General features: G+C 28.5%; 3 protein-coding genes across 5 annotated transcripts; 1 reads left to right on the top strand and 2 right to left on the bottom strand.

Annotated features, from left to right (window-relative positions):
- The first annotated feature begins 1209 nt into the window (after positions 1-1209).
- Positions 1210-3767, top strand: LOC111041959 (prefoldin subunit 3). The gene is made up of 5 exons (XM_022326419.1): positions 1210-1409; positions 1489-1613; positions 2781-2940; positions 3038-3150; positions 3223-3767. Exons 1-5 carry the CDS (start codon positions 1350-1352, stop codon positions 3308-3310), a joined length of 546 nt encoding a protein of 181 aa, XP_022182111.1. The 5' UTR covers positions 1210-1349; the 3' UTR covers positions 3311-3767.
- LOC111041957 (nuclear pore complex protein Nup98-Nup96) lies at positions 3641-14421 on the bottom strand. Its single transcript, XM_022326418.1, has 26 exons — positions 14229-14421; positions 13868-14077; positions 13535-13807; positions 11740-11960; positions 11439-11574; positions 10533-10712; positions 10176-10276; positions 9391-9673; positions 9151-9307; positions 8965-9085; positions 8562-8899; positions 8326-8501; positions 7921-8169; positions 7403-7812; positions 7178-7310; positions 6969-7118; positions 6751-6909; positions 6457-6509; positions 5922-6230; positions 5458-5860; positions 5137-5371; positions 4661-5065; positions 4421-4588; positions 4238-4338; positions 3960-4176; positions 3641-3846 (listed from the first exon to the last, which is right to left on the bottom strand). The coding sequence occupies exons 1-26, from the start codon at positions 14233-14235 to the stop codon at positions 3669-3671; spliced, it is 5373 nt and encodes a 1790-aa protein (XP_022182110.1). The 5' UTR covers positions 14236-14421; the 3' UTR covers positions 3641-3668.
- A 1416-nt stretch (positions 14422-15837) lies between these two features.
- Positions 15838-23845, bottom strand: LOC111041986 (dopamine N-acetyltransferase-like). 3 transcript variants are annotated; one of them, XM_022326462.1, is made up of 4 exons: positions 23726-23845; positions 19136-19337; positions 16930-17206; positions 16048-16246 (listed from the first exon to the last, which is right to left on the bottom strand). In XM_022326462.1, exons 2-4 carry the CDS (start codon positions 19320-19322, stop codon positions 16048-16050), a joined length of 663 nt encoding a protein of 220 aa, XP_022182154.1. In that variant the 5' UTR covers positions 19323-19337; positions 23726-23845. The 3 variants fall into 3 exon arrangements, with proteins under 3 accessions (XP_022182155.1, XP_022182154.1, XP_022182153.1); XM_022326461.1 differs by lacking the exon at positions 23726-23845 and adding an exon at positions 22108-22240; XM_022326463.1 differs by lacking the exon at positions 23726-23845 and having other exon boundaries at positions 15838-16246; positions 19136-19322.
- Between the last annotated feature and the right edge of the window lie 2747 nt (positions 23846-26592).

Below are 26592 nucleotides of genomic sequence, written 5' to 3'. Positions count from 1 at the left end.
TTGGCGGTCGGACATAGACACATGTCACATAGTACTCAAAGTTGTAGTCTAATGAAAAATCACGCTATTTTGAGTATGCCGTTTGGACAAAATACTGAATATTTAACTTTATGACCAGAGCTCGAGAGCTCTTAGGTCTACTTAAGAATTTTTGGGGTTCTTAACTTAAGTCGGTGTTTCCCAAAATTGGCAATATCGGGTGTATGGACTAAATATAATGGGCTATACCAGGCTATCCTGGGGGCATTGGATTACAAAATAGGGGAGGTGACTGATTCAATTTTTTTCAACAATATTATGTAATTCAAATTATTGTGTGTGTTCTTTTTTTTTTTTTGTATTTTTAAAATAATAATTGTCTTACTGGAAACAGCTGAAGCTCAATAAGAGGATTATCTAAATTGAACAAAAATTGTATCCATAACTCATTGTAAACTTATTTAATTAATTTATAATTGTAAAAACAATGTAAAAATACCAGGTGTATGGGCAGAATTATACTAATAAAGAAAAAAAAAAATAATAATAATTCGTCGTCGTCGAGTGTCCGGTTGTTATCTCAATACCATTTACAATATTATTTTTGAGTGATTTATGTCATAATTTAAGTCCGAGGAAGGATACTACGCTTTCTAAATTCTGGCTGTAAAAGCAGCTTACTTGCAATTCCTTTACTGTATCCTAGACTCTGGAGTGTGGACTGTAGTTGTACAAACATAATTTTTACTTCTTGTTATAATATTATTTTTTAATACGAAATATTAAAGTCATTTATAAACAATGAATTAATTTTTTTGCTTACTTTGCACCAATTATTTTTTAAGGTAGATGAGGACGTCTGTCAGACTTTTTAAAGTGGGCGATGCACTTCAAAAGTTTGGGCACTACTGACTTAAATCATAAGTTTTTTTACTTAATTGCTTTTTTTATATTCAATTTATTTTTAAGAAAAGTTATAAGTAATTATTTAATGGGTTTTGATAAAAAAAACGTAGATGCATGTACTACGGTAATATGTGGGGGCCCCTAATTATGTCATGACCGGGGCTCCAGCATAAGTTCAACTTAGCAAGTTGAGCTCGTCCTGTTAATACTTAATAACTAAATAACTTCTTATCGAAAAATTATTTTTTAAAAGATAACACAAGATAAAATATTCCATGATCTTCCATGCAATAATTTATTGTCAGATTTAAGGTTAGAAAATTTTGATAATTTGATATTAGTTTTCGAAATTTCAATCCGATTAATAAATAGGTATTGAATTCAGAACTGTGAATTATCTTACATGAAATTTGAACAATTTTAATTTTTACTTAAGCTATTTCGTAACTTTTCTCTTTTTAAGTATGGAAAAAGAAGGTAGCAAACAGGAAAATAATCCTCGAATACCATCAGCAATCTTTGTGGTTTGTGAATACAACAATATTAACAGTTCAATCTAAATAATAAAATATGTATTTAATATTTTAACTATCATTTATGCAGGATGATGTAGATAAATTTATGGAAAAAACAGAAAATAGTAGCGTTGAAGATGTACTTAAAAGATTGGATGAGCAACATAGCAAATATAAATTTTTTGAATATAATTTAATTACCAAGAGAAAAAGGTAAAGTAAAAAACATATAATTGTAATTACATATTTGTTATTTTTCTATTATTATACATTCAAAGGACGGAAAAACATATTTTAACTATTAAGTATTCTACAAATTATCAATACCGTCTGAAGTATGTTATGATTATTCATTTTTGTAAACTGATAAATAAACATATTTGGGTTTTCTGCCCCTAATGTGACATTTGTACATTTTAATTCATCTTCAGTAGAATTATCAATAAATATACAATTGGTTTCTGTGAACAAATAGGTGCAGGTTTTTTTTTCAATTTGGAAGTATGTATACTACATATTATATTCAAATTACTCCTGTATTTATTATTTACAGTGTCATATTAACCATTGCGTCATTGGCACTTTTTCTAAATGAGTAAGAATAATTTATCATAACATTGTATCAATGTATACACTTCTATTACATTGTGTAGGGCGCTAAAATTGTTTTTTGATTTTTGATTTCACTTCATATCATAGTAAAGCAAAGTTTTGTTTAAATATTTGTTAACTGTATTTATTTATTAGGTGAAATGATCAATTGTAATCTAAGTACAGCATATTTTTAAGTTGACAATATTGTGCATTAGGGTTAGGTTATGCATCTCCTGAAATTTTGGAATTAGAGCCTTAAAAGTTATGCCCCTGAGCTTTTATTTAAATATATTATATTATATTTTAATGATAATAACAATAATGTAAACGTTTAATTCAATTGTTAGTGACTAAACATTCATAATAATTTACTTGAGGTTTAAGAAGGTTTAAGAATTGTAATTGGCACCAGCTGAGATTCTGTTTTACACATACTTATTGTTGAGTTTTGAAATTATTATTATTAAAAATCAGAATTGTGGCATCCATGTTATAGTGAAATAAAGTACCTATTATAAAATTAAATTATTTGTCAAGTGAATATTTTTGATATTTATATCCTTACACTGAATATTATATATCAAACAAGTTACAGCCTTCTTATGATTTTATGTACTATTGCAACCAATTTTAAACAATTTTCTGCTCTTAAAATTTGGTAATAGATGCTTTAACTCTCACATAAACTTAGACATCAAAATGTTGGTATCAAGTTCTTTTAATTTTGTTTAACGGTTATAACCACTAATTATATTATGAATATCCGCTTTTGATTTATGAATATAGATTGCAATCACAATTACCAGATTTAGAAAATACGCTGGAGATGATTCAAACAATGAAAGCTCATAAAGGACAACAGTTGAAGACAGACTTTTTACTATCTGATGATGTTTATGCAAAAGCTCATATCCAAGGAACTGATAATGTGTATCTTTGGCTTGGTGTAAATATTTTTGTTTAGCGATTTCATTTTTACTTTCATCAATAAACTGAATGGTTACATAGGTGTTTAATTTAACAATATTTTATATTTATTACAGGCTAATGTCATGTTGGAGTATAATCTTGAAGATGCCACTGAACTTATTTCAAGAAACATACAATTGGCTACAAGTAATATGGGACAAGTTGATGATGATCTAGACTTTCTAAGGTATACTTAATTTAAATATTTAAATATATTATGTTTATTTGTCTTTTGTTACCGGTTTGTAATTATTTTTAGGGATCAGTTCACTACAACTGAAGTTAATATGGCCAGGGTTTACAACTGGGATGTAAAACGAAGACAAGCAGCGAAAGCTAAACAATAAACATTTTATTTATTCATATGAAACACTAATAAATGCTTCTTTTTTATAAAATTCATTTAACCATTAAATAATTACTAAAACAATTATTATTTTTCAAATCAGTTTATTAACATTTCTAAAATTATTAGCCAAGTTTTATGATTACAATTATTTTATGTTCATAGTTCTTTCACTCTTATATTAAATTATAGCTTGTAAAATAACATATAAAAGTGGTATTGTTTTATACCTTCAAAATAATAATAAAGAAAATCTTATAACATAATCGAGTATATACAACAATCTTGTAATTTATTGAACTGGAATATTATATTTAGACATAAAAAAAAATAATCATGATAAAAACTCAAAATAAAATTCAAATGTATTCGGATAAAGTATTAAGTAATTCTTCTGTTGTGTAATCATCTGTCATTGATAACTTATTCAAAGGTAAAGCTAAAGATTTTAAAAACTTATGCTTTGTTGGTTCAATTTTTGATATCAGTTGTTCAATTTGCCGAGTTATAAAACTAGACAATTCAGTTTTTATCATTCTAAAAATAATAATAATAATTAATCAACAAATATAAAAGTAAATAAAAATATTTCAACTTTTTAAAACAGAAAAGTTTGTGTTACTTTGATAAAATGACTGTATTTAAGTTACCTTTCTTCATTTGTGGTTTCAGGCAAACATGATACTCGGTCACATAGTGAAGCAACATGTATAACCGATTTTTCAACAGACATTTTACTTAAATTTTCATTTAAATTTAAATATTCTAAAATAGTTAAACTATCTTGAAGGGTTGTGGGTATTGCCCCAGTTACCTTGGAACCATCTATTAACCAACTCAACAAATGTTTTAATATTATTTGGCCTCCTAAAATAGTAATAAAAAATTATAATTATGTACAAAATAATTATTTTTAAATAACCAATACTTTTTTGAAGCAAATAGTTTGCAAATAAGTGATTTGTAAGTATATTGTGTGCTTCTTGCCACTGTTCAGCTTTTAAGTAACAAAATGTGGCTTCCAAATATCTAAAATCAATAAGTTTAAGTTATATAAGGACTGAAATTATTATTAAATGTTAGCACTTAAAATAGTTTTTTTTTATCATACTTTTTTTTAGTCACAGCCAAAATAGCCTTTGCATTAAATATTATTACTTCTTTAACATTTAATTTTTCTATTACAAATGTTTCTTTCTCGGAAAGACTAATTGAATCGATATCGCAAACAGGTACTTCAACATTTCTCCCAATAAATTCCTCAACTAAACTTTCTCTCCTAAAACAATAATATATATGATAACTAATCTACATCTATGTACAAAGTAATCTTAAAACTTGAATTTATTACAATTGTTCGTCTTTTATATGCATGAGAACAAATACAGCCCATTGCCACTGTCCATGTGATACCAACTGCGTAGCAAAATTTATATGTAATTGGGTGGCATATGTCTCAGACATTTGTGTATATCCAAGTGATTGTAATGTGTTGTACAAAAGCCAACTAAAATTATAATCCAATGGATCCCGTGTATGTGTAAAGGGGTTTATAATTTTGTCCATTTGGTATGCTGAATCTGTATAAAGTTTCATTAAATGGTAACAGACGTCATAAGTAGCAAATTTATCATCAATATCAATAATGCCATCATACGTCTTGTATGGTTTGAAAGCATAAGAGTCATCACTTTCAAATGAATTTTGATAAGCATCTAATACATCTCCAATAGTACTGGTTGAAGGTTGTATATACCTAGTTTAATTGTATATTGAATTTTAGAACATTTACTATGACAGGTAATAGAAACCACCAATTATACATACCACATATGTATAGCAAAAGCTTTGATCCAGTTTAAATTTTCACAGACATTTATTATTCCTTGATTGGAATCAAATAAAGGTTGACCAGAAATCATGGTATACAATTTCAGGTGATCAATATCTATGAACAGATCAGCTTTGCTGTTGAACCATTGCCAAAGTTGTCGTTGAATGCAACATCTGACAGAATTTTCACTTCCTAACTGTGATAATAATATTGCCAAAATGAATTCGTCTAAAACATAATAGAAATTAATTGATAAATATAAATTGTATTGTATTATTAACAAATTAAATAATAATAATTATAATGTTACACACTATTGGAAATTGCTAAATCAGACGCTTCCATAATTTTATGAATAGACACTAGATTTAATATTTTTCGAGAGACATTCTCATCAATATTATTAGAATTTTCTGTCTTTTCTAATATATTTTCTAGCCAATCCGACACGGCCTGACGCCTTGCCATATTGTACACATGTTCTTGAGGACAGTCTTTAGTATACAGATTTTCTGGATCTCCCCATAATGCTTTAATCAGCTCCCATACATGAGCATAATGTTCTTCTTCAGGCAGTTCAGAGAAGTGAGACAGCAAGTAACAATGAGAATGTAATGCATCAACTCCAAATTTTGGATAAAAGTATGGAACGTTACCGTTTTTAGCATCACAATTACTATTCATCATACAAATTTCTAAATGTTCAGTCAATAATTCCTAAAATAAAACAGTGTACATAATGAATTTATACCATGAACTTGTATGAGTTATAACTTACAGTGAATGTCTCTGTTTCAACAGGGGTTAAAATTTGTAACTTCTGTACAATTGTAGAGGAATAATCATTTTTTCCACGCCCAGACAACTCTGTTGGTAAATAACTAATATCCAGTCCTTTTTGAGGTAAACAACTTTCTTTAGATTTGGTATTAAGTGTAATAAATGTTAAATTGCCTGACCAAGGAACTTTCATTGATAAATTATTCAACAATGCCAGTTTACTAGACTCGCAAGTATTTTTAAGTTCTAGTTCAAATGGTAATCGGACACTAGAATTGTATAGCAAATTGAAACGTTGAGCTTGTAGCTGTTAAAAAAGAATAAATGTAAATTAGGTACCAGAAAAGTAAATTGATTAATTATTCGAGAAACAATAAACACGGTAACAAGCAAAAATTATAGTATAGGTTTTTGAGTAAATATTTATTGGATTAAGTAATAAATTATTCAAGACATTGATTAAAAATATAAATTAGAATAACAAAAAAGTAATGCATCAAACTATAACTGTATTGAAAAATATATATACTTACTGGAGCAGTTAAAACTGGTTTTAATAATTCTGCAGTTTGAACAACTTTATTTTCTAAAAATAATTAACATAGTAATTAGTAAATAATAATTTATTTTTACAAAATTGTAGGGCTCTTTATTTTACGTCTACATGCATTCACATGGTTCACGTAAAATTGAAACTTAATTTATAAAACTCATGGTCGGTAAATAACTTTAAAATTGCACTCTTATAATTATTTTATGTCAATAATGGTTGAAAAAATTATTGTTTAAATTTAAAAACCTAACTAAATCATAAAAAAATTAATTACTTTGTTTTGTGATGAAAAACTTTGGAGAAGCTTGACTATCTATTGGTGCTACAACTGACTTTGACTTGGAAACACTATCATGAGTTTTAGGGCTAATCAAACACTCAGGAATTGTTTCCAGAATTTTTTCTAGCTTGTCTTCAAATTTATCTTTTTGTCCTGCAAGACTCACTCATTAATAAATAGTGTATTTAGTTATTAAATAAATATAATTATACCATATGTATCATCATCTTGTTCCATCAAATCTAACTCATTATAAAAAATATCATCAAATGAAGCTTTCATGCATTGTATCTTTGATGCCTGTAAATTCATATGTTGTGATAGTTGAGCAGTCACATTAATGCTATTTTCTTTATTGATATCTAAAAAAAATAATATATTTGTAATTAAAAATAATAAATGTTTTAGAATTAATTCATACCATAATAATGCATGTGTGAATCATTAGTTGGTTCATTAACATCAGAGAGTTGAAAACTTGATTTTAGTAAATACTGGTGCGGTAACTGAGCTCTATCAAGACCAACAGAAAGATCTAGCAATGGTTTCGAAACCTATTCAAATATGTTAAAGTAGAATATAAATACACAATAAATATATAATAATTACACTTAAAGAGGAAACTCAAAAGATTATTTATACATACATTTTGTTTTGGGCTAATATTTTCTGTTGATTTTATAGTTTTTGGTTTTTGTAAAACTGGTTTAGGAAGAGTTTTAGATTCAATACTACGTTCCACAATATTTTCATCATCATCATCATCAGAATCTACAAGAGCATACTTCGAGAAATGTTCAACATTAAACACCCAAGACCCCGTGTCCGAACGATAATCTACAAATTGAGTGTTCAGTTTGGCACACGCCCTTTGAAGTTTTACAACAAAATTTGTAGCTGCAATACGATCAGGATTAGTGATTGGCTGCTTTGTTGTCTTATCATTAGGCCAGACTCTATCCAAAGTAACAGTAGCCTTTCTATTTAATCCCTCCCCTAGAGGAGGCTTAAGTTCATCATCTTGGTAAATTATAATTTCTCTGTGTCTTATGTGTACTGAAATAACAATACAATTTTATTATATTTTTGTAGATCATTAATTTAACACCATAAATGTTATAAGACAAATTAAAACATTTTTTGAAAAAAAAACACTGCCTCTACCTATAGTGTCTAAGTCCAGACCGGCAACATTCAAACGATCGGGAAAATAAACGTTTCCAAAGTCATAGCGCCCTATTGTGAAACCATCTACAAAACATGACCCATCATCATCTACTAATTCTGCTAATTCATTCATTGGTGGAATAGTATAATATCCAACACGTCTTAACTTTATCCCGGTAGGATGATCTTCTGCTTCAGGAGAATTTGGATCAATTGAAGGTTCTTGGTTATCATTGACAACAGTATCTGAAAACAAGGGCAAAAACATTGCATTCAGTAATATATTATAGTTTAAAAATATTATTTTTGTTTTTTTAACTAATAAATTCAGAGGAAGGCACTACATTTTTTAAATTTAATTTTGATAATATCATGAAATATAAAAATTGACGACTCCCTTACCAGTTATATTATTTTGAGAAGTTTCATTGGCTTCTGTTTCTTTTGAAGTATTCAAATTAATTTGTTTATTGCTTTGTAATTGAGCAATTGTGTTATTTTCTTCAGTTAAAGACAAATTAACCGTATGTGAACTATTCTCTGGTGAGCTTTGTTTATTAGAAAAATATAGCTCCAATCTAAAACAAAAATAACATATAAATTTAATACATCAAATCACATATATTTTTATATATTACTTGGCAAGTGGTTTTGTATGCATAATCATACTATTTCCATTGTTTAATTTACTACTATCATTGAAGTCTTTTTTTAAATTCAATTTCTTACAGCCTGATCTTGGAGAAGAAACATTAAGTAGTAATGAATTATCACCGACTTTATCACGACTTTTCATTGTTGGTGGAGATTCTTCTAGTCCATCAAATAAGGACTTACGATTAAATTGAGGGAAATTTCTACGAATTTGAGGTATTCTCTTTGGTGTTGGTATTGGAGAAACTTTATAACTACCAAACTTCTCAAGTGATACACTTTGTGATCGAACAAGAGATGAATCATCTACTTTTGATACATCCTAATTATAACATATTTAATTTTAATTAAAATGCACAATGAATTTTTGAGCACTATTTAAAGTACCTTATAAAATCGTTTAAACAATGGTGAATCTCCATATGGCATTGCTTTTAATGTATCCAGTTGTAATTGCATTTGATTACTTTGTGATGCCTGATTGGTAGATAATTGAACGTTATTGGTACTAAAATTAAAATAACATTTTTAGTTTTAGCAGTTATAAATGTACTTTTATTCAAACTTAATTACTTTCCAAAAAGTCCGATTCCACCAGTTTGTTGGCTACTACCAAAAAATGATGAGCCACCTGCACCGAAACTACTAGGATTAGACGATCCAAAAAGTCCAGTTCCTTGTGTTCCTTGTCCAAATAACCCTCCTGGTTTTGCAGCATTATTAAATACACCTAAAATTGATATTAAATTATGTAATTTCAATGTAATTTACTTTAATAATTATACATAGGTAATAATAATTTTATAAATAAACCTGTTTGTTGATTTGTTGGTTGGTTAAATAATGATGTAGTTGGTGCCTTGTTAAAAGCATTAGAACCAAATAAGCCACCAGTAGCTGGTTGAGCTGTAGATGTAGCTCCAAAAGCGTTGTTTGTACCAAAAGCTGGGGTAGTCATTTGAAAACCAGTATTAGCAGGTTTACTTCCAAATAGTCCATTTGAACTAGTAGATGTATTAGTTCCAAAACCAAAACCGGTTGTTGTTTGTGTTGATCCAAGACCAAATGCCGGTTTATTTTGACCGAATAGATTGTTCTAAAATTGTTTTATAATTTGTTTGTAAGAGGAGAAAAAACACATTTAACTACAGTAATCCCTTGTTATCCGCGTATTTTTAATCCGCGGTTTCGATTATCCGTGGTCGGGTCGGCGATAACATTTTCTTTAATACATACGATGAAATTGTATATTTATTATACCCATACTTATAACAGATAAGCTACATAAAGTACATACCTTAATATGTAGATAATATGCAAATTTTTTCATCCATCCAAATATATATTATATGTATGTATAAATAATTAATAAATTATATTAAAAAAATAAATAATCAAATAATTGTAAAACATATTAAGCTTTTTGTGATTTTTAAAATTAAATACAAAATATGTATAAAATAATAAAAATTAAAAATTGTATGTAAATAAAACCTAACTTCCCGTTTTACATTGCTTTATGGTCTCGTTATCCGCGCAACTTTGCTGGAACCTAACCTCCGCGGATAACGAGGGATTACTGTAATAATAATAACAACCTGAGTGGGTTGACCGAATCCAGTTTGACCAAATCCTGTAGTTTGAGTACCAAAAGTTGAAGGAGCAGTACTTCCAAATATATTTGTCTGGGGAGCAGCAACTTAAATATAAATATATATTAAAATGTATTTAAAATACTAGGGTATGTTAACAAAAATATTGGGAGATAGTCTGGAGTTAAACAAGAGTTCAACAGCTAAGTGGTCCAGTTAATATCAGAAATTTGAAAATATGGTCTTTAGGAATAGTAAAAAATTCTAATTTTTAGAATTAAAACTCAAGTATAATAAAAAAAAAAATGGTAGTGAACATGTATAAAAAATAATCCTGTAAATTATTGTTATTTTGAAAATTACCTCCAAATGGTTTAGCTGTTTGAGCTGTATTGGATCCAAAAATATTTGGTTGGGTTGTATTCATACCAAATGGTTGAGTAGATGGTTGAGTACCAAATGCTGGTGTTGTTTGCTGAGGTTTTCCAAATATACTATTTTGTGGTGCACCAAAAACATTTGAAGTACCAGTGTTCCCAAATCCTATTTATTTTAAGCAACTGTTAATACATTTGTTTATATTTAAGTACAATAAAAGTTTAATAAAGGTTTGCCCCCAAGCTAGAGGGTACCACACTGGTGGGCCTCCCTCCTCACGCCATTCATGTTGTTCCTTTATTATTATCAAATTTACTTATTGTACGTATATAAATATTATAGATTGAAAATATTCTATTTTACCTAATAAAAAAAAGGCTTGAATGATGACTTACAGTGCCCAAAAATAATTGCAATTAAATTACATAACAATAACAATAAGTTTTACAGATACAATCTAATCTATAAGTATTAACTCTTGTACGTAATCAAAACAATCTTAATTTTTAGTAAACAAATAATATTATTTAATACAAATTACACATTGTCGATGTTCCTTCAATAATTTAAGGGGCAAAATGTAGGTCAATTAAGGTTTTGTAAGCTATAGGCTCCTCTCCATATACCGGAATTCAAAAGAGTCCAAATGATAACACAATTTTGAAATATTAAAATTGTTCAAATTATAAAAAAAACAAAGTGTATAATATCTTAACATAAAAATACTTGACTCAAGTTTTTTTTTAAATCAACTAAGGACTTTAATTAATAAAGTTTGTTTTAATTGTTATATTTATATGAAGAAATGTAATTTATACATTCCAATGTTTTACTCAATTTAAATTAAAAATTATAACCATAAAATAAAACATACAAAAAAATGTAACTTACCTCCAAGTGCAGGTGTTGTTGAAGTTGCACCAAAAAGTGGTTTATTATCATTTGCTCCAAACAAACCTGTACTTGTAGTTGTAGTAGAACTAAATAAAGTTTTAGGAGATCCAAAAATTCCACCGCCAACAGCACCCTATGAAAAAATAATAAAATAAAAATAAATGAGATTTCTTATAGATTATAGTAATATGCTTTATACTTATAGTAATATTGTAGTTTTAAATATTTGTCATAAATTATATAACTAATATAGAAAATGTTAGAAAGACATAATAAATTATTCTTAATTCCATTTTACCTGTTGTCCAACTTTACGGTTAGCAGAATAATCTTCAAATCTAAGTTCCTCAAATATTTTTGTTTCATATTCTTTCATAACAGTTATTGATTGATGTCTAGTATTAATTGTTTGATTTACACCATTTCTGACCATTGTATCGGTACCAGTCACAGGATTAAATTTTATGGTTGTGCCACCAGCAGATGTTGCTCCAAATCCTGATGTAGCACCAAAGGTACCTGTAAAATATTAGTATATAATGGATAACTTCAAATACCTTAAGTCCAGCAATTGAAATTTAAATACATTTGTATATTTATTTTAAAGAATAATCAAAAATGTATACTTAAGTAAATATACATATTTTTTTTTAAGAATACATAAATAGAAGTTATTGTTGGTGTCACAATTCGCACACAAATGACATGCAGTTTTAATTAATAATCAATGAGATTATTATAGAAGGTTTTGAATAAATAATACATCTTTAACGTATTTAATTATGTCATATTTGATTGATTTACAGGCTTGAGATTGATATTATTTGAGTCTATTAAGTATTTTCGGGTCATAAATTAGGGTTGCCACTTGCCATACATACAACATACTGGTTTGTCTGGGACTCTACCAGTTTTAAATATAGTGTTCTTTTGTCTGGAAAAACTATTAAGGACCAATTTCCCAGAGTTCAATAAGTATTCATGTTAACATTTCTAATAGAAAAACCATATTTTTCTGATAAATAAGAAAATAATCAAGTTGATTACTTAATTTGACTGAATAAATCAATTTTTAAATTATTTTCCAGGCTCAGAGACAACAATTATAAACAAATAAGTTCATTGTTTTCCTGTTCCCTTACAATAATTTTTGTAATCATTTATTGCTAATACACAATTTTACTGGTTACTCATTTTTTTGATTTGTTAAGTTAAGTTAGTTTTGATCTTATAACCACGTTCCTGCTATGTGCTCAGGCAACTTTGCCTTTTAGATAAATTTAATATTTAAACCATCTTGTCATATAACTGCAGTCCCTCGGAAAACAATAACTATTCGTAATAGCCATAATAATTTTAGTGTTGACCACAGATGGCAAACTGCAGAGAATTACAATCAAGGAGTAAGATATGTGCAGTGAGAAATAAAGCAATAAAAGTATTATTTGACAATACAGCAACATCGTTTTTACCGAAAACCCTGCAAGCTAAGGGTACACGGTCACATACATGGGACCGTGGGTACCGTACACAATACTAGTGGGTTAGACTAACATGAAACGAAATAGACAGTTCTTAACATAAAGGACAAGGACAAGTGAGATAGGCCTACATAGGAGTCCTTTAACGACCCATTTTCAAATGTGATATTTCGAGCTTGTTAGAGCACCTCCACGCCAATATTATTATTAATTTAAATATTTGGACTTAGATAATAAATGAGTCAAATCGTACATTATCTGAACACTTGCAAATATTCACCAATATGAATATTATATTTCTCCTTAATAATTGTCTAAATTGTATCGTCAATCGTGGAGCATTTTAAATAAATACATATATGTATTTGCATTAAGTTAATTATCAGCAACATCTACACCTATCATGCCCTGTCTTCATCATCTGTACGCAGGCAAACACTAAATGTCATAGACAGCTGTGTGGTATTTCAGATACCAAAAAATAGGAATTTAAACAGTGCCAAAACAACAAAGGTTGGAAGTGGTAAGGTTTTCCCATAACAATTTTACAAACAAAGTTTATCCGGCTAAAGTAAAATCAAATATTTTAATAAAATTATGTTTATGGATTACCAGTAGTAGAGGCGCCAAACATTCCGGTGCCAGCAGTGCTGGGTTGAGGTGTACCGAATATATTCCCAGTTGGCTGTGCAACTGGTGTTCCAAAAGAGAATCCTGTTCCAACTGGTTTTGATTGTCCAAATGAAGTATTGGGATTACTAGAGCCAAATAATCCACCTCCAGTATTTCCCCCCATTGAAGCATTTTGCTGGCCAAATAACCCTCCAGTAGACGCCGGTGTTGCTGTAGGAGTTCCAAACAGTGAAGTTCCACCAGTATTGAAACCTAATAAAAAACTTTCATTTAATCTGATCTTTTACACAAAAATTAACTATTTATAATAACCTCCAAATGTTGGTTGAGCGGTAGGTGTCTGACCAAATGCAGGCGCAGCAGCAGTAGATCCAAATAATCCTGTATTAGGCTGTGTAGTCTGATTAAATAGTGATGTATTGGTTTGTCCAAATACCGCTGGTGCTGCGGGCTTACCAAATGCTGACTGTCCAAATCCTGACGTGTTTCCGGCACCACCGGAAAATGCACCTGACCCAGAACCTGTCGTATTTAGTAGCATAAAATATAGATTACGTTGGAAAATATTATAATAAAAACTACAGTTATTTTAACGAATAACTTAATGTATGTATAATAATAATGTAATCAAAATTTAAATAACTAGTAATAACGAAATAGTCAAACCACTCACCAAACATTCTAGAGTCTGAGAAACCTTCAATTCAAAATCGTAATTATAATGTCATATCTGAGGTATATCAATAATAAAGAAATACACTGGCTATAATATAGTAGTGTACTAGTGTAGTAATAAAACAACGTGAAACTCCGTCAAAACACTACGAATGAAAATAACTGAAATCTCAATGACGATTGACAACTTACCTAACTAATGCTACTGATAACATGAGATATGAGAGAAGTACCAACATAACTAAATTCTTTGATGTTCAAAAACAAGCAGTAACCGTTAAGGTATCCCGCGCTCATCAAGCTGCAGCCTGGCGCTGCAATGCTGCAAATATGCCGATCCCTTTAGTTACCAGAATGTCATTATCCAATTAAGATCAAAATTGTGACCATAGAGTAGGTTAGGTTAGGTTAGGTTATATTACTCCTATGACAGTCGTGACGCTCGTGTGGCCTCCATAGATTAACACCCTAGACTCTCGAGTCTCGAGTGCGTTTACAATAGGTTATGTCATTAAAACTGGTCACACTGCTGAGAGGTTTATTTGCTCTTCAATTATTTTAAAGTGTTGTTACTTGTTACTTGTTAAGAAACGGCGTCTCAGGTCTCTCGATACTAATTATAGCGTAATTACTATTGTCTATTAAAGTATTAAGTTTTTACTCAGTGGTAGCCACTCGCTCGCTACGTTGCTCGGTCAATAAATTCAAAAATATGTTAGGTAAAACTACCTTAGTGGCAACTAGCTTCCTTTGGTTACCCTTACCCCGGTTGTCTCATATGGAACACGGGAATCTAAGTGACCCAGATCCTATATGTTCATCAACCGTTAAGCCATTTATTGGATTTAGAAAAAGGGCTAAATCTGTAATATTAATCGTATAATTACATTATAACTATTACATTTATTTCATAGGCATGGATAATAAACATTTTTATCATCTATGGTTCATATAAAACATAGTATTTTATACTAAATCGTTACAAGTTTTTGTTAACCCGGCTCCCCACGAAAAACACCTAGAAATTTTTTATTTCATCAAGTTAAGAACGATGGTGCAATCAAACAATGTCGCTCAGACTTTATTTCAAACTTATATAACTTATAGCTATTTAACATTTTTAGTTTATCAGGGCAATTACGTTCGGCCGTTGCTTGGTGCGTGCAGATAGGTATAAAGTTATAGGGCAGTCAAAAGCACGATTTTATAGTTCTCTATAATCTTGTAAAAAATATATTTATATATTGATCAAAAATATGACGCCGTTCAAACTGTCACATTCTGTCGTATATGTGCCTTCGACTGTTTTTCATTCTTATAAATACATTTATAGTAAACACGCTTAAACCATGGTATTTAAGGTTAACGTATATAATTAAACCATAATATTATGATCCAAGTTAATAGCAAGAATAATTTCAAAAATGGACTTTGGTCGTTGAGTGAAACACTTTGTCTTGACTCTGGGACACTATACGCACAAATTGGGCGTCGTATAGCAACACTAAAATGCAAAATCTGCATTACAATACTACTCGACTCACGGTGCTCTTCCAAAATTTAAGTAATCAGGTATTTACAATTTACAAAAAAAAACAAATGTAAACTTATTCATTGCACAATATCTGCAGATTTATATATTTTCATTGATTACTTTAAGCTCAATGCGAAGTACAGCCTAGGTATACATTAATAATTTATATAAGTTGTTTAAAATTTTACTTCTACGGTGGTACAATAATTATTGTAACGTTTATACTTTATGGGTTCCACATGTTACCAATTTAATTAGGTTAAGTTAGTAAATATTAAATATTTTAGAGGAGTAACACATGGATTTTGAGAAATTTATGGGGGGGCTTTGTCTTGAACACCACTTCGCCTTGCTTGTTCACGTAATCCAAATAACGCAACGAATATATGCATTGAAATCCACAACTTTCAACAGCTTTTGCAGTAAAATGACTGGAGCACTCCACGTACATAATTTGATACCCTAACTCCAATGCCAACTCTCTAGAAATTAAGTTATTATTATATTAATTTTAAATCAAGTATCACAAAGAGTAGGATATATAATATGTTATATTGTTATGTACTTATGTACAATGTGTCAATGTATTATGAAGAATTGTAAATTTTTTCAAATAAAGAATTAGAAATTAATTGTTTAGTTGTTTTTGGCACTCAACACTTGTATAGTTCATTGCGGGCACATAAACAATCAAATGTTTTTTTTTGGTCTTCAGGGGATATTAACTATTAATTATTATTTATTATAAATTTATAACCAATATATGTATTACAAATTTGAATCTAAGTTTTAGTAAAACATTCCGGGGGGTTTGAAACTTTGAACCCCAAAGTCCGCCAAAGTTTATAACAGCACTAACACAATAATGGAGACTGAGACTGTTAGACGCGTGTCTGGGTTTGGTTATCTTGACAAGAGCTTACAAACATTTGAAAGCAATGACGAGTTATCGCTAAAACATAATCTAACTTTAACATTCTGACATATCAACCATTGTGATGTTGTTTATAAACTAATATTTTGTTTTTTTTTTCAAAAAAATAATTGTATTTAAGAAAAATAAAAAATTGGTTTTAAAAAGATGAGTATCTACAGATGAAAATGGGTGCTTAGTTGCTTAGTCGCATCAATAATAATGCTTATGAACAAATAATGTTTAATATACTTAGACTTGTTGATGAGGGCTTTGCAAATCCCAAGTCCTCTATATTCCTCATTAACCGTAATAATCTTTAACTCCATCATACGATCTACATTTGGGTACTGCCCAAATACATTTGTTTCTCGTCCAGCTTTGTCTAAGACAACCATAATATCATTATACTTCGAACTTTTGTTCTCGTCACCGTATTTTTTTATTTCGTCGCTCCTGCAAACAGTGCTATTCAACGCGGCACCCATCATTTCACCTGTCTCTGCAGATATTGCCATAAACGATACTCCTAAATAGAAAAACAATATTATTATTGATTATTAGGGTTCGGATTTGAAGGCAATATAATCAATAAAAAAAGCATTTAAAATGTAAAAAAAGGCAAAAAAAAGGCATTTAATTTATATCAAAAGGCAATTCATAAATATACTACAAAATAAAATAATAAACAATTTTTAAACACTTTCAAATGCACATATTTTGAGAAAAATACAAATTAAAATTGAGCATGAATACTAAACTATATTAAGTTTATGCTATTTTGTATAAATAGATTAGGTACCTTTTTTTAAAACCAGGTTTGTCCTAAGAATTAGTTAAAAACAATTTTAAATATTAACTTACTTGAGTTATACTAGTTAATTTAATGCAAAATAAACTAGTTGGTATTAAAAAAAAATTGACTACCATGTATTGTGATAAGCTGTCTTCAGAAAAATTAGGGGTTAAAATATTTTTGTACATCGAAAACGATCTTTCTGCGTCCACCGAAGTTATCGGGGGTATTTCATACTTAAATAATTATCTAAATTAAGATTGCAAATTGATAGATCGTCATCGCTTGTGGTTTCTCCAATCAATACTTGGTTGATCTTTTTGATATTTTACCATCCCTTGTTCTTCGATATAACTTTGTTGAACCTAACCAAATACTCGATAAGATGATATCGATTAATATTGCGAATAATAAAAATCATTTGTAGCGATAATACTCAAGCTGTGTATACAATTATAAAATCAACTAAAAAATTAAACACAAAATAGGCATTTATGAGTACAAAAGGTAAAAAAGGCAAAAAGGCATTTATAAGTAAAAAGGCAAAAAAAGGCAAAACAAAAAAAGATACATCGTCTAAGAAATTAAATGAAACACATTTTTGTATAAAAATTATTTTTCTATTGTGATTAATAAGAGAAAGGCATTTGCCTTCAAATCCGAACCCTATTGATTATAGATAATACTTCAATTTACAAAAGACACATAATTCTTATTATTTGGCTACCTAATTTTTGACCAAGGCAACTTTTTATCAAACTGATGAATTATATTTTAAATAAATGATTTTAACATTTTAAATGAATCCCAATTAAAAAAAATATATTATATATTAGTGAATAAAAAATATACTATAAGATTTTGACCACTGTAAATACCGCTGTATCAATATAATCGAAGCCAAATTTATAAACATGTCTAATGTCACTTTTAAATTACAACAAAAATAACTAAACCGATATTCTTCATCAAATTAGTATCTAATTGCGTACTTATATGCAACCATGGCTGTATCCATTGTGGCCTGCGTGTCCATTTTCCTCTAAAAATGAGATACCGTTTTCCTCCAAATATTAAAATATTTAGACAAAATTCTTATGAAGAAAAATTAAATATGTGCCTCAATATTGTAAACATCTATTTATTGTAAAATAAGATGTAACCTAACCAAAAAAAACTAAATACTATCGAGCAAACGAAGGGCAAGAAACAATCGACAATGCAATTATTAATTTTGAAAACGAAAAAATGTCTAAGTGATACAAAAAGTAAAATAATTATTCTTCTGGCTAATATTCCTTTTCGGGGAAAAAATACTTTTAGGTACTTATATAATTATTATTAATAATTCATAGGGCATTTTTTTTAAATGTTTTTTTACTATACCTATTTTAATTTTTAATAACTTCTATATTAGTTTTAAACATAAACATAATTTTTGTTCTTAATTCCTTATTGAAAGAAAATTGTCAGTGGAAGAAAATAGTATTTAATTTTTGAAGAGAATTGGACACGCCAAAAATAATATATTAATATCCTACAAAGTGTATATAGTAATATATATATATATTTTATATAATAACTTTCAGTTGAAAGCTAACAAAATAAAAATATGCATTAGCCATTATAGATAACGTTGGCAATTAATATCCATTAACTCACCGTATTTTATTAAATCAACACAAAAATTTTCAAATTCTGTTAATGATTCTTTTTCTTCTATTAACCCTAAGCTTGCACTCAAAGGTTCATCTCGGAAAAAATACTGTCTTAAAGAATTCTGCACAATTTCTTTATCATTATCTGTAATTGGGACTATGTTAAAAGAAACTTTTTTGATTTTATCCATATTGTTTCTCAGTATCTGAAAAAAAAAATATTATATATATATCTTATAATAACCCACTTTTAAAATTATAACTATTAGTTAAGATTAAAATATGTCTCCTCAAATTCATGATTCACACTTTTCCCACTTTCCCTTATCGATAAGTGATAAGGGTAAATCTACTTCTGTCACGGAGAAGTTCCAAATTATGAACTCTCAACAACATTTTTAATCATTTAAGGTAGATCATTTATAGAACGTTTTGTACTATTTAAAAAATGTCTATGAATTTATATTGTTCGATTAATCTGTCCTTTAAATTCGTTATAAGAAAATCGCTATATCAGAAATGAAGACCTAAATAAAGCTCATAAAAATTGAATTTGATTTGCCGGTAGAATTTTTTTTTTTTTTGTAAAGAAAAACATATATGGTATTAGTATTAAATTTTAAATCTTAGATATGAGAAAACAAATTTTTATGAATTTCTAACTCAAAATAATTTGCAAAGTTTCTTGATTTTACGAATTTTGTTAAGATTCTAAATTCAAACGCTCATAAAAAGTTATTGTGGATTTACGCTTAACTTTTTTTTTAATTTCCACCAACAACTTACGAGGAACTTATTACATTTTCAAGTTTTTTAACATAGTGAAACAATTTTTATCGACATTACTTTAAAAAAAAGAAATAATAATCGAAAATTTCATAGGCCTATAAATAATTTTGCGCAAGTAAAAATATTTTAAAAATTGTATGGTGTATAGAAAATGCGGATTTTGATATTTAGTGAGATGAGTAAGATGAGTGGAGTAGTGAACTATAATAATCTCCGGGGTAACTGCGTACTACTCCACTCAGTTTATCTAAACTTTAAATAATTATAAGTTATAAGTCATAAACTACTTGTCCTAAATTTGATTTTTATGTATCAAAAGACAGGTGGGTCACGAGAATAGGTCAAAAAATATTTAGACATAACTCTATTTTTGATCCTATTCCCGTGGCCTTACCTATGCTTAGAAAAATATTCTGCTTTGGAATATGATGTAGTTAAAACTGTATGTTGTCATTCAAAAATGTAAAAATTAAAAAAATTTAAGGATAAAAAATAAAAATAAATATATATACATATTTTAAAAATTTTGTTTTTAACAACTAGAAACCATATGTTCGCAATTTTTTGAAATATGAGTGTTGATTGATAAATGAATCATCCGGTACCTATATGATGAATAGTAATCATTCTTAATATCATGTTTAGGACGTATATTTAGTATTTACTTATGTACTTTAGAGATTATTCAATTCTAATAGATAAAATATAATTCATAAGTACAAATATCAAAATCAACTTAATAATTATTGTATCGTTTATAAATCTCAGGAATTTAGAAGTGGAATTCAATTTAAATTAAGTAAATGATTAATACGAATCTGTGTTGTTATAACATTGTTTTTAGTTAGTTATTAAAAAGCTTGTTATTCTAGAAATATGAATGTTATTATTATTTAATAGAATAATTTAATTGAATATTCATATTTTTAATTATTATTAGAATAATTAAAACTAAGCTTCAATTAATTTTGATTATTTTATGTATATAACCTCAGAATGTACTTCCAATTTTCCGGATGCTAACTTTCATAAATAATGTTCATATTTTGTGTTATAAATTCAAATTTGGAGCGTACATGTGCAATGTGCCATATAATTTGCCTTTATTTTCATTCCGTTATACTTTTACCAAATCAAACTTTTGAAGTGCTTAATGTCAATGTAATGAATATGTAATGTTCATTTCATTTAAATGAACGCTTTTGTAACGAAGTTACTTTTTAAAAATTTTTACGCGTTATTTTTTAAGTTATTAAAATAAGTTATGAATGTAAAATGAATGAGAAACCCTATAGAGAAGTTAGGGTATTCGAGAAAAATTAAAAATCAATTCAATTTATATTCGATTCTAAAAGTTTTAGATAATAATCAACAATATTATTAAAGATCGTAGATTTCAGAAAATATTGCCTCAATAAATGAATTCGAAAACCAAAAATAAAATGTAATTAAAATTAATTATGATTTACGAGTAAACCATAATGATAATTAACATTATAATTTGACATTTATAACTAATTTGACTATCCAGTAATTTTTTTTGTTTTGTTAAATACAGGAAAATTTAAGGAGAATCTTATGTACGAACTTTAAACCTTAGATATACATAGCTAGAACATTTTTTATGAATTTTTAATTTGAAATAATTTGCCAATTTTCGTGATTTTGACCAACTTTGTCAACAAAACGCTTATAAAAGAAAACTGTGGATTTATGCTGAAGTTTTTTTTTTTAATTTCCATTGACAAAAACTGATAAGGAACGTTGAATTACGTTTTTAAGATTTTTGAACAGGCAAAAAAATTTTTATCAGCCATAATTTTAAAACAACTTCGAAATTCGAAATTTGTTTATGCCCGTAAATAGTTTAAAGATAATCGCAATATTCCAAACATGTTTTGGTGCATTGAAGTTAAATTTATAGAGTTACACTAAAAAACGGGTTTTGTGTAAAAATTTCAGTTTTTCCTGAATATTTAGTGTGTTTTTCCACACGCTTTTCAAAACTATTAAGAATTTTTATTTTTGACCCCCCACCCCCTCTAATGCACCAACTAGATTGACTTTTCTATATTAAAAAAAGATTAATAAATTAATATATAGTTTAATACATGTTACGTGTTTCGTGTAAAATTTTAAGTAAAATTGAAAATTTTTTACACAAAAAGGTATAAAAAAAATACTTACTTTAACACTTTTGTCATTTAATTAATTTAAGTTCGTATCGACTCGTCACTGATGTATCGCTTCAACGAGCAATTGTTAAATGACATAATATAATACATTGTACGAGTAGTTACACACTAAAAGTTAAAGTAGGTACTTATTGGTTATCGAACTCTCGCAGACAGTGCATAGGCCCAGGATTTCTTTATACCGTCATCGTATTAGGTACAATTATCTGCTTAATATGTATTTTGATATATACTGGTGAATCATAATTTTAGACCTAGAGTGGAGCAACTTCTCAAAATATTTATAGTTTATCGTTTATGTTCATCGCATCATTCGCATCTGCTTCTTAGAAAGAAACTAAACTTTTATAAATGGTTTGGTATTAATTTTAATATAGACAGGTGAATCTAAATGGTTCTAATTTTAAGAATAGTTGTACATTTTTTTGATTAGTTCTTTTATTGGTTCTTCTTTAAATGTATCATACTTTTACCGCATAATAATGATAAATTCATAGATAATAATAAAAGAATGAATAGGCCATGGTTAGGTTAGGTCTGTGTACCATAAATTATTCCAGCACCCCCTAAATTCACACCCTATGTGGCATATGTCTCCACAAATTCATGATTCATACTTTTCCCACTTTAGTTAGGTTAGTTTAGTTAAGTGACTCTCTAAGTGAATAATACCAAATAATGAACACTCAATAACATTTTTAATCGTAGAACGTTTGTTCTATATAAAAATAATTGAACGACTATTTAGAGCTTAATTTTAATGCACCAGCTATATAAAATACCGTGTGTATTTTAAAGTAGTACACTCATTATTCTAAAAGTATTGATTTTTTTGAAAATATTATTTTTACATATAGTTTCAAGTAGTTACAAAACAACGTTTGTATTAATATATTATTAAACATTTTTTATCCTCATATTTTTTAAAAAAATTTAACTTTTTTACATTACGAAAAATTACACAATCTTATTCTATCTTCGAAACCAGAAAATTTTTCTTAGTATTTCGATCCATAAAAATTGAACTTAGGTCAAATAGTTTATGAGTTATATACGAATAAGTAAGATGAGTATGGGTGGCGGGTATAGGTCAATATATATATATATATTATAATGATATAACTGTCATGATCCACCATGCACTTAGAAATATATACTGCTTCAGAATATTATGTAGTTACAACTGTATGTTGTCATTCAAAAATTTAAAACTTGAAAATTGTTAAGGATAAAAAATATAAAAAATTATATACCCATACATATTTTAAAATGTTCTTTTTAACGACTAGAAACCATTTTGTGAATTTTTTAAATTCCTGTTTTTCCTTAATTTTTTGTTTGTTTAGAAAACTATTGTGAATTTTTTACTTTCTGCCCCCCAGAGTACCAAATAGATTCACTTTCCTACCACTTAAGATACTGTTGAAAATTTTTACTGCCACAAAAAGTGATGACAGACATATAAAAAACAAACACATAATTTAAAATCAATACATTCATCCAATCAGAATCTAAAATACAAATTATTAAAAAATGTTTAAAAATTAGTATATAATAGAATCCATATATAACATGTTTTGTATAAACTTTGAAGTAAAAATAATACTTACGTTAACAGTATTGTCATTAAATTAACTATATAATTCGTATCAACTCGTTACCGATGTGTATTGTTTCAACGAGCAATAGTTAAATGATAGGTACATAATTATACATTGTCGTTGATAAAATTTAAAGTATAACAGGTACTTATATCGTTATCGTACTCCTGCCGACAGTGGGTAAGCCCAGCAGCCTGCCCGTGATATCTCTATATACCGTCATCGTATTAGGTACTGTTATCTATTTAGTATTTATTTTGATATATGCAAGCGAATTAAAATTTTAGACTTAGTGGAACCAACCTCTCAAAATATTTAACGTTGATCGTTTATGTTATTTGCCTCTGCTTCTTTAATAGACATTTATTTTAATTAGTCCTTTGATTGGGTGTTGTGAAATTATGATAAATTCATGGGTAATATAAGAATGGGTAGGCCAAGTTAATGCATTTAACGTGGTGGGTATTGCGATATCTACGTATTAGGCGGTCTCCCACTCCCAAGGTCGATTGTTCTATGTTATGTTATATGTCATATACTCATATGTGTTTATGCTTTTTTTAATCTAGAATATTAAATTTGTACAACTAATGACTGAGGGACACTGCCTAACATAAAAAAAATATAAATAAGTGATCACAAAATTGTATTGTTCTCCAATAATCATTATTTATTAATCATATTGTCATCAGTCATCACTATCATCACGAAACGAGAAAAATAATTTAAGATAGATTTCGTCGTTGCATATGCACTGAGCCAGGAGAGAACTCGACCGTTTTGCACATAAAATACTCTATGTTGAGTATCCGTGCGCATGCTGACCATTGAGTAATTTATATATATATATATATTTATCTTTGGAGTAATATTATTCTATGATGCAAAATGACCCTAACCACCGGTCATAGATCCCATTTCCATGTTGACGGTTTTCAAACCATGTCGGTGTACATATGTATACAATCTAATCTAAGTCACAATATGCAGCAAATTACCAGTGTTGTAAAGTATTTGAGTAATAGTATTCAAATACTTTTTTCCGTATTGAATACTTTTTTAAATACTTTTTATTTTGAAGTATTTGAATGGTATTTTAAATACTTTTTTTACTGTTAAATACTATTTTATTGAATACTTTTTTTGTTATTTTAATTCTCAATTTGTTTTCATGTATAGGTAATTCTTGTTAAATTAAAATAACTTGCTATCGTGGTCATGATGTAAACAAAAAGGTATGATCGTAACTTTTAGACGGTCAGAACCTTCGGTAAGCACGTGAAGTAGCGTAATGTATTGTAGTAATAACTAATAATAGAATGACAATATGATAATACGGATAAGTAAGTGACGTATGCGCGGGCTTGAACCAAATATGGAATTTTATGATCATACCATGTTGCTTACATAATAATTATGGTTATGTCCCAACGTAACATATTTATCAATTTATCATTTATGCATAATTTGATATCGGTTTTCGTCGATCAAATATTTTTTTTTCTCCGGGAAATAGTTTATTGTCCAATATAAAGGCTATGATTTGATTTATATCTACTTACCATTTCGGAATGCGAAAATATTATTACTAATAATTAGTACTAGGTACCTATTTACCAAGAAAATAGTTATCAATTATCATTATCGTTTATCGTCGACGAAGATCGACGACGGCATGAGATATTCAAATACATTATATTGCTTTAAAAATATAAAACTATATGTAAGGAAAAGTTCATTGTTGTGGTGATAAGGCGCAACTATCAAAAAAAAAAAAGAACTAACATGAGTACATGACTGATCAGTGATCAGTTTATTTGATTATTGAACGAATCATGTTTATAAAATGCAATAAACAAATTTTTTACTATAACAAATTATTTCAGAACTGAAGAGATTTTTTTTTGTATTTGAATATTATTTCAAATACTTCTGAAAAATATTTGAGTAATTACTTAAATACTTTTTAAAAGTATTTTTTTACAACACTGCAAATTACATTATGTCATTGTGATCAAAGTTATGACATTTTTTAGCATGTTTCCAAGTTCCAAATTATTGATTTTTGAGTAGGTAGCTTTAAATATACACTAGTTAACCATAGTTGCCATAGTAAAAGATATTAAGAATTTATTATGTCAGCTTTTAACTAAAAAAAATACAAATTTTAATGACATTAAAACTGAAGGTTATAGAGATTTTTATGAAAGCGAAATTTTTGTTTTCTTCTCATGAAATGTTTGAAAAATGGACTTACAGGTCGATATGCGATACACTTTGTCTTGATACTAGGACACTATACATACGAGGTTTGGCAATTAAATAACGAGAATTTGTTTCTAGCTTCTATAGTGGTAACAGTGATACCTTTAAAATTTGTTGACTTAAAGTTCACGAGGTAATACACAAGTCTGCTAAGTTTGATAGTGATCGGTGTTATATTTTGTGCTCTCCGATTTTTTAAAGTTAGTAGTGTAGTGTCGTGACGTACAAAAATGTGTGACGTGAAAAACGAGCAACGAATCGTCATCAAGTTTCGGGTGAAATCTGGTGAAAAAAACGGCCGAAATTTTTCGTAAATTGCCGCGTGTGTTCGGTAGTGACTGGCGACTGCTTATCAAAACCACGTGTGTACGAATGGGCATCACATTTCGCATCAGGCTGAGAATCGACGCAAGAAGATGCAAGGTCAGGTGCCCCTAAAATCGTGCACACTTGGTAAAATGTCGAACGTTTAAGTGTGTTGGTGCGAACAGATCGACGCCTCACAGTCCGAATTGAAGTTCTTAAGCGATTGTGTCATAGAATGTCTCGTGTGAGGTCGGAATTAGCCAAAAATGGTTGGGTCCTTCACCATGAGAATGCGCCTGCTCACA

This window comes from Myzus persicae, unplaced genomic scaffold, assembly GCF_001856785.1.
Source record: "Myzus persicae strain clone G006 unplaced genomic scaffold, MPER_G0061.0, whole genome shotgun sequence".
Classification (NCBI taxonomy): domain Eukaryota; kingdom Metazoa; phylum Arthropoda; class Insecta; order Hemiptera; family Aphididae; genus Myzus; species Myzus persicae.
This window is presented reverse-complemented; position numbering and strand designations above follow the sequence as displayed.